Genomic DNA, 17,313 nt, shown 5'->3' on the forward strand with positions numbered 1-17,313 from the left:
ACAAGGGCTCTGTTTAGCTGCAGCAGCGTAGAGCGATATGCATCCCAGTTGGTGTTGCCCAGGCAGCGGAAGACATTCAGGTGCTGCCAGCACTTCTGCTTAAGCTGATGAAGGTGAGGAAGCCAAGTCAATCGGGCATCAAAAACCAGTCCTAAAAATCAATATCTCTCCACTACAGTGAGGGGATCATCAGTAAGGCAAAGTTCTGGTTCCAGATGAACAGTACGACGCCAACAGAAGTGAATGACACATGACTCTGCCCATGACTGCGCCCTGTGGATGGCTCCCTGTAGGTGCCGCTCAGCAACACCAGTACTGGTGGAGCCCTACAAAATGCAGAAGTTGTCTGTATTCAGAGAGGGTGAGACAGACAGCCCTACAGCTGCTGCTAGACTGTTAATGGCCACTAAAAATAGAGATATACTCAATACAGAGCCCCGGGACCCCAATTCTCCTGGATATTGGGGGAGGGGGACTATGGGAGCCACCAACTTGGACATGGAAAGTACGAAGCAATAGGAAATTCTGGATAAAAATCAGGAGCGGGCCTCGGATACCCCAGTTATATAATGTGCCAAGGGTATGATGTCAGCAGGTGGTGTCGTACACTTTCCGTAAATCAAAAAAGACGGGAACAATGTGATGGCATCTGGAAAAGACTGTTCAGATTACAGACTCAAGGAACATAAGATTATCAGTGGTAAACGACCCAGGCGGAAGCCACCCTGGCAAGGAGCCAGTAGGCCATGTGACTCCAGGACCCAACCCAACCGTCGAAACGCCATACATTCCAGCAGCTTACAAAGGAGGTTGGTGAGGCTGGTGGGCCGATAGCTATCCACATCAAGCAGGTTTTTTCCAGGTTTGAGAACTGGTATGATGGTGCTCTCCCACCAGTGCGACGGAGAGATGTCAACGCACCACATCCGGTTGAAAATCATGAGGATATATCACTTGTAGTCAAACGACAGATGTTTAATTATCTAACTATGGATCTGATTGGGCCCAGGAGCTTTGTCGGGGCAATGTGCAAGGACACTGAGGAGCCACCACTCTGTAGATGGGGCATTATAGGGTTCACTGTGGCGTGTAGTGAATGAGAGGGCTTTCCCTTCCATCCGCTGTTTTAGAGAGCAAAAGGCTGGGGGGTAATTCTCCAATGCAGAGGTGCGAACATAGTGCTCAGCAAAGTGCTCTGCAATGGTGTTTACATCGATAGATGACACGCCATTTATGTTAACACCGGGAACACCTGTTGGGGTCTGGTATCCAAAAACTCATTTCATCTTTGCCCACACTTAGGAAGGTGACGTATGGCACGCAATGGTCAACACGTACCTCTCCCAACACTCCTGTTTCTGCCTTTTGATAAGCTGGTGAACATGAGCACGGAGCCATTTAAAGGTTATGAGGTGCACCAGGGAAGGGTGCTGCTTATGCCACTGTAGAGCTCCCCGATGCTTCTTAATTGCTTCAGTGACTTCCGGCAACCACCTTGGGACTGTCTTTCGCCAGGGGCACCATAAAGAACAAGGGATCGCGTTTTCTGCCATAGAAATGATCATTGTAGTTACCTGTTCAACCACCACATCTATGTTACCATGTGGGGGAGATTCAACGGTGACAACAGAGGTGAAGGCTTCCCAGTCTGTCTTGTTTAAAGCCCAACTGGATAGGTGTCTGTGGGCCTGACGCTGTGGCAGTGACAAGAAGATGGGGAAGTTGTCACTACCACACAGGTCGTCATGCGCTCTTCAGGGGATATAGATGGGAGAAGGCCAGGACTGCAAACCGAGAGATCAATAGCCGAATATGTTCCATGTGCCACACTGAAATGTGTGGCAGCCCAGTATTTAAGAAGCAGAGGTCAAGTTTTGACAGTAAATTTTTTACATCTCTGCCTCGGCCAGTAAGAACTGTGCCACACCACAAGGGGTTATGAGCTTTAAAATCTCCCAAAAGAAGGAAAAGTTTAGGGAGTTGATCAATCAGTGCAGCCAATACATTCAGGGGTACTGCACCATCTGGAGGAAGATACACGTTGCAGACAGTTATTTCCTGTGTCCTTATACTGACAACCAAAGCTTCAAGAGGGGGTTTGAAGGGGCAAAGGTTCACTGCATACTTAGTTCAGGACATAGACGCAAACTCCACCTGACACACTATTATAGTTGCTACGGTTCCTGTAATATCCCTTATAGCCATGGAGGGAGTCTGCATTGCTGGGAACCTGGTTTCCTGGAGGGCAATGCAGAATGCAGGTGTGAAGCTTAACAGCCAGGCTCAGCCATAGCTCAGCCAGGTGGTGGAAAAAATGGCCGCAATTCCACTGGAGGATGACATTATCGTGAGGCTGGGAAGGCACGAAGCATGCAAGGAGGCAGGTTACGCCTCAGGGCACTGGCTGCCTCCAACTGCATCAGTGAGATCCAGGTCCGCAGGGGACACTAAGATCTCCACTGCTTCCTCAGATACTGAATTGACAGGGAGTGGTGGTGTTGGGGTTACCAGAGGGTCCTGTTTCTTAGCAGACTACTTCTTAGTTTGCTTGCTCTCTCACTTCTCTTTAGGGGCTTGCTGGGAAGATTTCTACGAAGCAGCTTCAGGCACGGAGGAAGACTGTGAAGCTCTTCATCCAGCAGCTTTTGTCTCCTTGAGCCACTGGTGAGTGTCCGCCATGGCATTAGTGGAGACTTCGGGAAAGAGGGGCTCAAGGGACTGCTTTCGCATGAGAGGAGCTGGAGGAGGCTGTTGCTTCTCTGGCAGGGGGAGGGGACTTTGGGGTGGGGTGGACTTGCTCCTGAAGTAGGTGCTTTAGGAGCAACGGAGGAAGATTTGACTCCTACCACCAAGGGGGTGGATGTATTCTGGTGACCCAGAGGGCCCACTGTTCGTGGCACAGAGTGAGGAACCACTGGCACTTGGGACGATGATGGTGATGTAGCTGCAGCATATGTTGATGTCAACCGAAAAATAGTTCAAATGGTTCTGAGCACTAGGGGACTTAACTTCTGAGGTCATCAGTCCCCTAGAACTTAGAATTACTTAAACCTAACTACCTAAGGAAATCACACACATACATGCCCGAGGCAGGATTCGAACCTGCGATCGTAGTGGTCGTGCAGTTCCAGACTGTAGCACCTAGAACCACTTGACCACTCTGGCCGGCGATGTCAACCGAATGGGGTGTAAACTTTTGAATTTACATTTAGCCTCTGTGTAAGTCAACCGGTCCAGGGTCTTGTACTCCATGATTTTCCACTACTTTTGGAGTACTGGGCAGTCTGGCGAGCATGGGGAATGGTGCTCTCCACAGCTGATGCAAGTGGGAGGTGGTGCACATGGAGGATCTGGGTGCAGTGGGCATCCGCAGTCTCGACATGTGGCGCTGGAAGTGCAGCGGAAAGATATGTGCCCGAACCTCCAGCACTTAAAGCACCACATAGGGAGAGGGACGTATGGTATAACTTCACAGCGGTAAACTATCACCTTGACCTTTTCAAGCAATTAATCACCCTTAAAGGCCAAGATGAAGGCACCAGTAGCAACCCTGTTGTCTTTGGGTCCCCCGTAAATGCGCTAGATGAAATGAACAACCTACCATTCTAAATTGGCGTGGAGCTCGTTGTCAGATTGCAAGAGAAGGTCATGATGGAAAATAAACCCCTGGACCATATTGAGGCTTTTATGGGGAGTGACAGAAACAGGAATATCACCCAGGTTGTCACAGGCGAGTAACGCTCAGGATTGGGCTGGGGATGTTATCTGAATCAAGACTGCGCTATTTTGCATCTTGGACAGCACTGTCACTTCTCCAAACTTATTATCAAGGTGTTCAATGAAAAATTTAGGCTTAGCAGGTAGAAAAAGAGTCCCTATCAGTTTTGCTACAGACTAAAAATCAAGGCGAATATAGCTCTCTCCATTCTGTAGCTCTACGTTCCTCCCATGGTGTAGTGAGGGAGGGAAACAATTTAGGGTCATACCTGTAGGCATTGTATTCTATCTTGCCCTTCTTAGAGACCGCTGGTGCCATATGGCCACCAGCATGAGATGACTTAGTCCTTTTCGTTGTGCGTTATCCACTATGATGCCACCCCCTCTGATCAGGGGCTCTGCCCACAAGTGCGACCTAGCCACAGCGAAGGCCAACTGGCATGATCGTCGTTGCCGGGAGTCCTGATGCCCCAGGAAGACAGGCATCTACTCCTCAGTATACGTGGGGAGTTTACAGCTCAGGCATCAGCAGTGCGATCCCTGTGTTGTCAGGGGGCTACCACCAAATGGGTACATGATGGCCCCACCGCAATGGACTAGCTACCAAGCTGGATACTGGGTGCAGAGAAATCCAATATTGTCACAGAGGTGAAAGAGGACAGGAGACAACGGAAGAAGATGACATACCCCGGAAAGTGCCCTCGCCCAAATAGATGAATCGCAGGTGGAGATGCAAAGCCATGACGAGATTCAGGAGAATGAATCTAAGGGCACTTGTGCACCACATAAGGAGTCCTTCCCCATATGGCCTGCACTTCTGCAGAATTTTGAATGTGGCAGGTCAAACCATAGAATGGGACCTGAACTCATAGGGCCGAAAAGTGTGAGACTCCTTTTAGTCGCCTCTTACGACAGGCAGGAATACCTTGGGCCTATTCTAGCCCCCGGACCCGCAGGGTGAGTCACTCATGGTGCACATATCGAATGTTTGTAAAAAAAAACTTTCAGAGTTTCTCTTCAAAATGCAATATGTATGGCATTTGTAAAATGTATATTTCTTGTGCAATAAGTAATTGAAAGTGTTCCCGGACTTTATGTACACACTGTATTACATGCAACAACTGATACTCAAATTTTGTCTGCCCACAGAAATCCACTATTTTAACCAGTATAAGAGACAGAGAAATTAGTTGACATTTACAAAGTTTTTTCATGCCTGTTCAGGTGCCATGTTGCATTCATATATGAGGTGTGTTGAGAAAGTACCAAATATTGTTCAACATGATATATATTTTCATTTGCAAATGTGGACAAACATCAGCTGTATAATGAAATGACGACAATAAAAATTTGTGCAGGACCAAGACTTGAACAGCCTACAAGTGAGGACATGCAATGAGTGCTCATCATATTCCAATGAGTTGTGAAATTATGGAATGAATTGAGCAGTGATATTGTTCCAAATTTTGCCAAAAGCTTGATGATATCCAAGTCGGAACCATTCACAAGATTCAATAGGCTTTCAGGAGCAATCCAGAGATAAAGAAGTGGTACAACTGTCAGTGGACAGCAATCTGAGTTCAGGCAGACCTTCAACAAGCTGAAAGACAATGTCATTAAGCAGGTGCAGACTTTGTTTGTGGACTACCGTCACATCACAGTACACAAACTTGCGAACATGGAAAGGGTGAACCTTGAACGGGTACATTCAGTTTTGGCCAATGATTTGTACATGAGTAGAGTTTCTGCAAAATTCATACCAAAGCAGCTGGCAATGGATGAGAAGCAATGCAGTCTGGAAATTGTGCAGCATATGCTGGACAATGAAAATGTAGCTCCAATTTTCTGAACATCATTATTATAGTGGAAACATCTGACATCATTTAGACAAAAGCAGCACAGCAGGATCACAGCAATGTCAATGTCACGTTGACCTTTTCCTTCAACTTTCATGGGGTGTTGCGTCATCAACCATAAGACCAAACCACTGCAAAGGAGAATGACCAGGAGGACTTTTGGTCCCCTTGTGATGTGATGTTGCATAAATGATCAGATCTGTGGGCACCAAAACTTGGCAGCCCCATCATAATAGTGCACGCTCACAAATTCTGTTCATCTGATTTGGACTCTCCTCATCAAACACAACATTCCTATGGTAGTTAGGCTTCTGGCTCCCCAAACATGACTCTGTGTAAAAACATTTGACTGTTTCCAAAGCTGAAAATGACCCTGAAAGGAACCCAGTTTGATTCAAGACATCTCACAGAATGCAACAGCCCAGCTGATCACCATTCGTAAAAGTACAACAATCACAGAAGTGCTGGGAGAAGTGTGTGCATTACCAAGGAGACTACTTTGTAGAGGTCTGATGATTATCTTTTTCTTGTGCCTCTGTGCCGCATCAGCGCAGGACTAATGTAAATTTATTTTAATAATTAATTACCACCCCCCCCCCATGAACCATGGACCTTGCCGTTGGTGGGGAGGCTTGCGTGCCTCAGCGATACAGATAGCCGTACCGTAGGTACAACCACAACGGAGGGGTATCTGTTGAGAGGCCAGACAAACGTGTGGTTCCTGAAGAGGGGCAGCAGCCTTTTCAGTAGTTGCAAGGGCAACAGTCTGGATGATTGACTGATCTGGCCTTGTAACAATAACCAAAACGGCCTTGCTGTGCTGGTACTGCGAACGGCTGAAAGCAAGGGGAAACTGCAGCCGTAATTTTTCCCGAGGGCATGCAGCTTTTCTGTATGATTAAATGATGATGGCGTCCTCTTGGGTGAAATATTCCGGAGGTAAAATAGTCCCCCATTCGGATCTCCGGGCGGGGACTACTCAAGAGGATGTCGTTATCAGGAGAAAGAAAACTGGCGTTCTACGGATCGGAGCGTGGAATGTCAGATCCCTTAATCGGGCAGGTAGGTTAGAAAATTTAAAAAGGGAAATGGATAAGTTAAAGTTAGATATAGTGGGAATTAGTGAAGTTCGGTGGCAGGAGGAACAAGACTTCTGGTCAGGTGACTACAGGGTTATAAACACAAAGTCAAATAGGGGTAATGCAGGAGTAGGTTTAATAATGAATAGGAAAATAGGAGTGCAGGTAAGCTACTACAAACAGCATAGTGAACGCATTATTGTGGCCAAGATAGATACGAAGCCCACACCTACTACAGTAGTACAAGTTTATATGCCAACTAGCTCTGCAGATGACTAAGAAATTGAAGAAATGTATGATGAAATAAAAGAAATTATTCAGATAGTGAAGGGAGACGAAAATTTAATAGTCATGGGTGACTGGAATTCGAGTGTAGGAAAAGGGAGAGAAGGAAACGTAGTAGGTGAATATGGATTGGGGCTAAGAAATGAAAGAGGGAGCCGCCTGGTAGAATTTTGCACAGAGCACAACTTAATCATAGCTAACACTTGGTTTAAGAATCATGATAGAAGGTTGTATACATGGAAGAACCCTGGAGATACTAAACGGTATCAGATAGATTATATAATGGTAAGACAGAGATTTAGGAAACAGGTTTTAAATTGTAAGACATTTCCAGGGGCAGATGTGGACTCTGACCACAATCTATTGGTTATGACCTGTAGATTAAAACTGAAGAAACTGCAAAAAGGTGGGAATTTAAGGAGATGGGACCTGGATAAACTGAAAGAACCAGAGGTTGTACAGAGTTTCAGGGAGAGCATAAGGGAGCAATTGGCAGGAATGGGAGAAAGAAATACAGAAGAAGAAGAATGGGTAGCTTTGAGGGATGAAGTAGTGAAGGCAGCAGAGGATCAAGTAGGTAAAAAGACGAGGGCTAGTAGAAATCCTTGGGTAACAGAAGAAATATTGAATTTAATTGATGAAAGGAGAAAATATAAAAATGCAGTAAGTGAAGCAGGCAAAAAGGAATACAAACGTCTAAAAAATGAGATCGACAGGAAGTGCAAAATCGCTAAGCAGGGATGGCTAGAGGACAAATGTAAGGATGTAGAGGCTTATCTCACTAGGGGTAAGATAGATACTCCCTACAGGAAAATTAAAGAGACCTTTGGAGATAAGAGAACCACTTGTATGAACATCAAGAGCTCAGATGGAAACCCAGTTCTAAGCAAAGAAGGGAAAGCAGAAAGGTGGAAGGAGTATATAGAGGGTCTATACAAGGGCGATGAACTTGAGGACAATATTATGGAAATGGAAGAGGATGTAGATGAAGACGAAATGGGAGATACGATACTGCGTGAAGAGTTTGACAGAGCACTGAAAGACCTGAGTCGAAACAAGGCCCCCGGAGTAGACAACATTTCATTGGAACTACTGACGGCCTTGGGAGAGCCAGTCCTGACAAAACTCTACCATCTGGTGAGCAAGATGTATGAAACAGGCGAAATACCCTCAGACTTCAAGAAGAATATAATAATTCCAATACCAAAGAAAGCAGGTGTTGACAGATGTGAAAATTACCGAACAATCAGTTCAATAAGCCACAGCTGCAAAATACTAACACGAATTCTTTACAGACGAATGGAAAAACTGGTAGAAGCTGACCTCGGGGAAGATCAGTTTGGATTCCGTAGAAATGTTGGAACATGTGAGGCAATACCGACCTTACGACTTATCTTAGAAGAAAGATTAAGGAAAGGCAAACCTACATTTCTAGCATTTGTAGACTTAGAGAAAGCTTTTGACAATGTTGACTGGAATACTCTCTTTCAAATTCTAAAGGTGGCAGGGGTAAAATACATGGAGCGAAAGGCTATTTACAATTTGTACAGAAACCAGATGGCAGTTATAAGAGTCGAGGGACATGAAAGGGAAGCAGTGGTTAAGAAGGGAGTAAGACAGGGTTGTAGCCTCTCCCCGATGTTATTCAATCTGTATACTGAGCAAGCAGTAAAGGAAACAAAAGAAAAATTCGGAGTAGGTATTAAAATCCATGGAGAAGAAATAAAAACGTTGAGGTTCGCCGATGACATTGTAATTCTGTCAGAGACAGCAAAGGACTTGGAAGAGCAGTTGAACGGAATGGATGGTGTCTTGAAGGGAGGATATAAGATGAACATCAACAAAAGCAAAACGAGGATAATGGAATGTAGTCAAATTAAGTCTGGTGATGTTGAGGGTATTAGATTAGGAAATGAGACACTTAAAGTAGTAAAGGAGTTTTGCTATTTGGGGAGCAAAATAACTGATGATGGTCGAAGTAGTGAGGATATAAAATGTAGACTGGCAATGGCAAGGAAAGCGTTTCTGAAGAAGGGAAATTTGTTAACATCGAGTATAGATTTAAGTGTCAGGAAGTCATTTCTGAAAGTATTTGTATGGAGTGTAGCCATGTATGGAAGTGAAACATGGACAGTAAATAGTTTGGACAAGAAGAGAATAGAAGCTTTCGAAATGTGGTGCTACAGAAGAATGCTGAAGATTAGATGGGTAGATCACATAACTAATGAGGAAGTATTGAATAGGATTGGGGAGAAGAGAAGTTTGTGGCACAACTTGACCAGAAGAAGGGATCGGTTGGTAGGACATGTTCTGAGGCATCAAGGGATCACCAATTTAGTATTGGAGGGCAGCGTGGAGGGTAAAAATCGTAGGGGGAGACCAAGAGATGAATACACTAAGCAGATTCAGAAGGATGTAGGTTGCAGTAGGTACTGGGAGATGATGAAGCTTGCACAGTATGGAGTAGCATGGAGAGCTGCATCAAACCAGTCTCTGGACTGAAGACCATAACAACAACAACAACAACAATTAATTACCATTTATAGCACCCTTGTATTCTGTTTTCTTATACTGTCACCACAGACTTGCCAAAATGTCAAAATTGTGCGTATGTCAACATAATTATTAGATATTCTTGGAACAGATATCAAATATTAAAATAAATTTATAGCAGTCTTGGAAATAGTTTTATACGTATACATACATACACACACACACACACACACACACACACACACACACACACACACACACAGACTCAGATGGTAGAGCACTTGCCCGCAAAAGGCAAAGGTCCCAATTTCGAGTCTCAGTCCGGCACACAGTTCTAATCTGCCAGGAAGTTTCATGTCTCCCTACATTGTGCTCAGTCAGCTGCCAGCTATTTCCTGGCCCGGAGTGTGGGGTGGGGGTGAGGGATGAAGAGAGGTGGGAGGAAGTTGGGAGGAAGCGTCTAGCAGCTTGTAGGAGGGTGGGGAGTCGTCTGTGGGTTAGCTGAAGGTGCAGGTAGGGGGTATGTGACAGACAGCTCGTCATGCAATTTCACAACTACCAAAGACGGCTCTCCACTCTCCTATGAGCCACTAGATACTTCCCCCAACCCCCTGCCTGCCTCCCACTTTCTCCATCCCTCGCTTCACTTCACCTCACCCCACCCCACCCCACATTCCCACCTTGCCCCAGTACACTCACTGTGGACCAGAAAAGAGCTGGCAGTCAACTGAGCACAATATAGGGAGACAGACATCTGCATGTGAATGTGAATATATGTGTGTGTTGTGTGTGTGTGTGTGTGTGTGTGTGTGTGTGTGTGTGTGTGTGTGTGTGTGTGTGTTCACATTTTTACTATAAGCTTAAAAAAAAAAGTGCATTCTGAGAGCCAGCCAAGCTCTACACCTTTTGTTTACATACCTATCGACAATGCAGCGCCTCTGCCTTTCAGTGAGTCATCTCCTTTATTCCTAAATAATTTGTAAGTCTCAACTTGAATTTCCACACATTACCATATGTACATGAGATGTGATCAAATAGTAATGGGAATTTTTGTTTTCTTAAAGAATCATTAGTTATTCATCAATATCTTCGTCCCCTCCAAGGAACTCCTCCTGATACAACACACTTGTGCCAGTACTTTTTCCAGTCTTGGAAGCAATTCTGGAACTCACTTTTCATTGTAATGTTCAGCTGCTTCAGCGATTCTATTTTGATCTCATCAATGGTGGCAAAAATTCATCATTTTATGAGTCTCTTCAGCCTAGGGAACCGAAAGAAGTTACAAGGGCCATGTCCAGCGAATACAGGGGCTGAGGCAACAAAATAGTTTTGTTCTTTGCCAAAAAAATCATGAACAAGCATTTGGATGTGAGTGAGAGCACTGTCGTGATGCAATTTCCACAAGTGGTTTTGCCACAACTGTGGTCGTTTTCTTCAGGCTGCTTCACGCAAATGACGCATAACTTCCAGGTAGTGTTTCTTATTGACTATAAGGCAAGAACTCACGATACACTACCCCACATAGTAAAATAAAAATAGTGAGAAGAATCTTCACATTGCTTGGACCAGGGCATCATTGAAATGCTAAAGAAAAAATACTGCCACCATCATCTCAGTTTCTTGATACTGGCGATTGATGATAATGAAGACTGTGTAATCATTCTGAAGAGGACTGACAAGATAGATGTCATACGGTGGTTGGCCAAAGTGTATCAAGAGATTTCTAACATACCACTTGTAAGGTCTTGGAAATTCTTTTAGAACATGAAGGTGAACGTTTTAACTTTGAATCCATGTCTGAAACTGAGGTCAGAGACAGAAACAATGATATTGTTTCATTGTTCAAAAATGTACCACACTATGAGGATGTCGATGCAGAGGACATCACAGAATGGACAGCAATTGAAGAAGTTGATGAACTAAGTGACTACAATACTGTAAAAATGGTAACACAGGGGAAGGAATGCAAGAAGAGGAGGCAAACTTACATGACAGGAAAAACCTCGTGGCACATTTGGAAGGGTTCAAGATGATTGAGGCAGCACTGCAGTACATTAGTGAGCAGGAGGAAGTAATGCCAGCTGATATCATCTGTTTGCATAACTGGAGGGATATTGCAGAATGGAAGAGCATTAAAGGAGAGACATAGGTATCAATCAAAGACTTTTTTTAAACCACAAACCAGTTAAGTTTCATCTTTTTTGTTAGGCCTGACTTTTCACAAGCGTGTAAAGATACATTTATACTTCACAACACCAATCAGTTTATGTTTCCTGTAATAATTTTTGATGAGTGCAGTTAGTACATACCAGATACTTATAACTAGCGTACATTACATAAGGAATCAGAAAATGTTTTTAAAATTTGGTTTTGATATAGAAAAAGGGCATTCTGAAATGTACAGCTGATGATGGTAAGGAGAATTTATTCAAAACATGTCTACAAATCGCCTTGCATAACTGGAAAAATAAATTCAGTAGAATGGGAATTCAGTTAAAAGACTACAGTGTGCATACACTTTACTTCACAGGTGGCGGCTGCGGTCAATGAAGAGGAAATTAATAGAACTACTCAGTAATGGTGACTGAAGTTAACCATCAAAACATGGGAATGGAATCAGTACATCAGATAATGTAACCATCAAAAATTGTGAATGTTATAAATAATTTGGGAGGAGAAATATGTAACAGAGGTGGAACATGTGAAGATGACCTGAGAAACAGACTGAGCCCAGGAAGAAGAGTGATATCGAAATTGGACTCTCTTTTGTGGCCCACTAAAATCAGTTTAAAAATGAAACTTCTGTTGTTATATTCGTAGATAATTTATGTGATAAATAAAAGCACAGTATTGAAACATTCCACAATACCAATCAAGCATAAGCACAAATGTTAACATCTACATGACTTACCTCTCTTCTATTACTTGTATTTCTTTAATACTAATGGATCGTGTGAAATAATTTGCTTCTGTCACACGACTTTTCTCCGTAAGCTTTTCTCCGGAATATATTGAGTGAGAGGCAGAATATCTGCTGCTTTCTGAGAAAAGTAAAATTAATGTTTAAGGACAAGTTTTAATTTAGTAGTGACAACACCAAAAAATATTGTACACAATGCTATATTTAGGTTTATTATTATTACATTATTTAAATGTATCAGTGTGTGTGTGTGGGGGGGGGGGGGGGGGGGGAGAACACTTTATCACTGCTCAAAACTGTGTGACTTGGAATGTGTGTAGTTTAAAGCAACACAAAATGTCATTTGGGATTACAATACAAACAAGAGGAAAGAAATTTATGCGTACATCCTGGAAAGAGAGCAAAAAAATTTCTTAAGAATTTACTCATGTAGTACTGCATAACAAACCATTGTTACAGGTATTAATGAGAACTAACAAAAAGGAACAGGAAAACGATTTTACACAGAACTGTGCATGCTAATATAGTAGCTGAAAAAATAAATTTGACAACAGAGGAGGTTGAAAACGACAAGTTTACAAGATCAACTCTCATACAAAATAATGATAAACAGATTCTCAGAGTTGTCTGAAGGCTTCTCTAAACTTCAAATTGCCACAAGCATATATTGAATACTACACTTTGAAAAACAAAAACTTCATTATGTGGATAAAAAGAGCTGAGAGATAGAACGAATTTCATACAGGGTGTTTCAGGATCACACCAATAAATTTTGGAGGAATGATTGCTCACAATGTTTTATCATCGAGCAACATATTCCTTTTAGTGTGCCGTTCATAAGATATGTGCAGTTGTAGTAATATGTGCATGAATAAACTACTACTACTAGCATCATTACTGTACAGATATCACAACTCCTCCCATCCCTGGGGATTAGTCAGTAATCAATTTATTTATTTGTTTTGATATTTATTTATGCAATCTCTTAAGCATGAGTGGGATGAAAGTTACTAAGTATCAAAACTCAGGCGCAGTAGATTAAAATATTTAAATTTGAGATGTCAAGGGGACGTGTAGTTGATTTAAATTTAAAAGCTGCATTTTGTCTTGGTGAACCTCTTTGGAGAGCTAACTACAGTGGATACATTTTGAACCAGGGAAGCGTTGAAAAAGCCAAGATCATTGGGTAGTCATAGGGACAATGAAATAAATGATCAGACATTGGGGATGTTTGTTTGAAAATTTTACAAGATGTGGTTTGGCTGGGGCCCTATTCTGTATTTTTCCACAATTTTGCCGATCAGTTCGGTACTCTAGCGCACCATATGGTCTTGTTTTCGAAGGAGAGCCCCAACATTATTCTGCAAGCATTTCGGAAGTGATGCCAAAAGGTCCTATAGAACCGAAATGCATTTGTCAGTTCTCCTCGCGCCAACCAATCAAAAGCAATCTGCCTCAGATCCGCAAATGCGCATGCAGCGCCACGAACCCGAAGCGGCTAGCAGCCGACACAGGCACACTATTCTTCACAGTACCTAAAAGTGTGGTTAGAGTACGTAATACTGTTCAAATTTCGCTGACCATGTGCTTCCATGAATGCATGTTAACAATAGAATATTGACTGTGTTCTGGAAATTGTCATAAATGTCATGTTATGTAATTTTATTCTCATTCAAATCAACGTTTTGTTTTGGAATATGAGTTAGGAATGGAGTGTAGTACCACAGTGTACAAATACACCAGAAAAATTCATCATTTTTTTCTGTTTTCCATCATTCCTTATTTGATTTGCTTCAAAATTCATGGAGATACGTTCCGTCTATAGAACTAATTTGAAGCAACTAATTTGTGAAGCATCTTCACAAATAAGAGAAGCAAAATGCATATGGCAATAAAAAACTGCCTTCAGTTAGTTGCATAGACGGAACACATCTCCATGAACCCAAAAAATTGTTTAAGAGTGTGTCAAATAATAAGAACATGCATAGAATATGGTTGTAACTCACTCCTAGAGAAACAAATGATGAAATAGCCTACTTCCCTATATGATGCATCAATGATTTGGTTCATAAAAACAAAATTTTAAAAAAAGTATTTTCGAGAGAGCGTGGTGAGAGCAACTACAGAGGTTGGTTGTAGTCTATAACACACATCTGATGAATCAAAATGCTTCATATATGGAGGTATAGCCTAAAAACATTGTGGCGGGAATCTTTGATCTCTGTCTACTTTTGTTAAGGATTTGATCGCAGATAAATGCTTGTGACAAGCTAAAGTATAAAGACAATTGCAGCTAGTTTCATTCGCAGTAATTTAAGTTGTGCTGTTAGGTTCCTGTTTGACCACACACTCGGAAATCACTACGTATTCAGAAAAAAGTGGTAAATTATTTGTGACAAAAAGAAGTATAAATGTCACTGTCAGTTGTTTCACGCAGAGCAATTTCATCTTTCATTTCTTAAACACATCGAAGTCACGAAATTGAAGATACTCAGTAATGAGAAAGTGCGCTCTTACCTGTAAACAACAACGAATATTTCAGAAATATGCTTACCTTTGATGATTACTGAAGTCTCAGAATGTGTTACAAGCAGAAAGAGGAGAAAAATAATGTTGATACCCAGTGGTATGCAAACCTATGACCTTTGACACGGCACTTCACTTCATTGCCTTACCCACTGTGCTATTACAACATGCTTGACTGCAGCACTTTATTCCACATAATTCCAGGTGAGAGAGCGCAGGCTGAATTCGTTGCCGAATGATGCGGGCACAATCCATAAATGCATGAATTTTTGGAAGGTTTCCTCTATCAGGCTTCACAAAATTCCTTTGCATTGTTAATTAAAAGTTTTAAGCACATTTTGATAATTATTAAGTAAACCATTTGCGGAAAAAAGTACGCAAAGTCACTAGCAATTTCAGCTAGCACTCAAGCAGAGCTGACCTTTGGAAATTTAATGATTTTTTTAAACTCTTAATTACGTAAAAATAACAGGTATTTTGTGAGAATATTGACCAAAACTGTTTTTTTAATGTTATAATCATTCACAGTAACAACAATACAAACCATATTTCTAACAAAGGAAAGTAGCCTACGAACTCACTTCCCACCTGGACGGGTTCTGGTGATTCTTCAGTAACACAATCACTAAATCCGAAGCTAAAACCACTCAATATGTTTAAAATAACAAATTCTAGGTGTAAATAAACCACACCAAACCGAATGAGAGTGCCATACCGAAATCCAAAACTTCTCGGTACAGCTGTCGAAAAATAGGCAGAAGGACCGATCGGTAACAGGTCTCAGCAACTTACTAAATAGGAACTTCGGACAAAGAACCAAAAATGACGTCACTACTGAGGCTAACCTACTGTACCGATCTACATGAACAATACAGGATATGGCCCCTGGCAAGAGATTGCATAGAGCACTACTGGCTATACATGCAGGTGAGTGGAGGAAGAGTAACAGCCACATTGATGAAATGTAGGCACAAAAGACTGGTCACAATCACATGGTGTCATCACAGAACACCTGCAATCAAAATCAGCACATATTTACAATAATGGTGTTTATGAGATCGCAAACAGCAGGTTAAAAATCTAAGTGACAGTGACATGTCATCAGTTAAAAAATATTGCATAGGTTAATGTAAAATTCAGTACTTACAAAGTTGTTAATCTTAATAAGCACATCAATGGACCTTAATTTTGGCGCAAGTAAAGATCTATGATAAACATTGAATTATAACAACAAAATCTGGAGTTACTTCATACTGCAATTAACCAGTTAAGTGTAACACGAAGTGAAGGTGTGTGACATTACGAGAGGCCAGCTCACAGAGTGGGAAGCAGTGGTGAGTGTTTTGACAGATCACTGTGACTAGCTGATAGACTGAGGTACACAGGTATGCAGATGGCTGACCACTGATGCGGAGTTTTTTCCATAGGCCAGGGCATGTGTGCTTGGTTGAACCACCAAAGCAATATGATAAAATGAAGTATAAAATGAAAGCTGGGACCTCAGTAAACTCTAGTGTCACAGACTTTAGTTCTGTATCACTGAAAATTGGCTGCCTACAAGACATATGATAAAGTATGACTAATGATGCACAGAAAGTTATAGTTGAGAATAATGAGTCTCCACATTGTGCTCATTCGTCTGCCCTAGAATGAGCACAATGTAGGGAGACAGGTGTGTGTGTGTGTGTGTGTGTGTGTGTGTGTGTGTGTGTGTGTGTGTGTGTGTGTGTGTGTGTTTTTCTCCTACAGCTTCAGAAAGGAATTCCATTCCGAAGCAAAGTAAAGCTCTGTACCTTTCGTGTGTGCATCTGTCAACAACTCGGCGCTTCTGCCTTTAGGTGAGTCATCTCCTTTATACTAAGGTACGACACATTGTTATGTTAATGTTAAGAACTTTTCATAGTAATAATTATTTAGGGTAAAATGACAAAGTGTTTTTGTTTTTGTGTTTTACTTTGTTGCAAGACCATCACCGTAAGCATGCAAGAAATGATGGCTGTTCTTTGAGCGGCACAAAGAATTCAAGTCAGCACATTCAAATTTCATCTGTTCATCGGTTGGCCATTGCAAGCAGCAGCCCAAGGCTGCACAAAATCTCCTGCAGCAATTATTAATAAATGAATTATGTATAAATGTTTGTAGGACGATGTTGTTATCAGTGTTTGTTCTGGCTATGATCGAGTCACTACTATGTATGATATGGCTGAAAAGCCTTAATATGTGGTACTGGATGGCATTCTTCAGTGTTTAATAAACCAAGCTGCAGTGATTTTTGGAGGCTAAAATTAATAATTGAGTTTTGCATATTTCCTGAAATATTTATGAAAAAATTCATCCTCAGCTGTGTCTTTATGGAAGTTTAAATCAATTGTTCACATAAACTGAAAAAAGTATTAACACTAAAACTATGGAGTTTCTGGCATTCCTAAAACTGTGG

At 42.0% G+C, this 17,313-nt stretch overlaps 1 protein-coding gene across 2 annotated transcripts in view; it reads right to left on the reverse strand.

The window, feature by feature from the left end:
- LOC126188918 (structural maintenance of chromosomes protein 5) overlaps positions 1-17,313 on the reverse strand; it is a 166,692-nt gene that overhangs the window by 28,747 nt on the left and 120,632 nt on the right. For both annotated transcript variants that reach the window (XM_049930631.1, XM_049930630.1), the window contains one exon: positions 12,342-12,471. In XM_049930631.1, coding sequence (XP_049786588.1) covers positions 12,342-12,471 — 130 coding nt within the window. The remainder of the gene's footprint in view (positions 1-12,341; positions 12,472-17,313) is intronic.

The sequence above is a fragment of the Schistocerca cancellata genome, chromosome 5, assembly GCF_023864275.1.
Source record: "Schistocerca cancellata isolate TAMUIC-IGC-003103 chromosome 5, iqSchCanc2.1, whole genome shotgun sequence".
Lineage (NCBI taxonomy): Eukaryota > Metazoa > Arthropoda > Insecta > Orthoptera > Acrididae > Schistocerca > Schistocerca cancellata.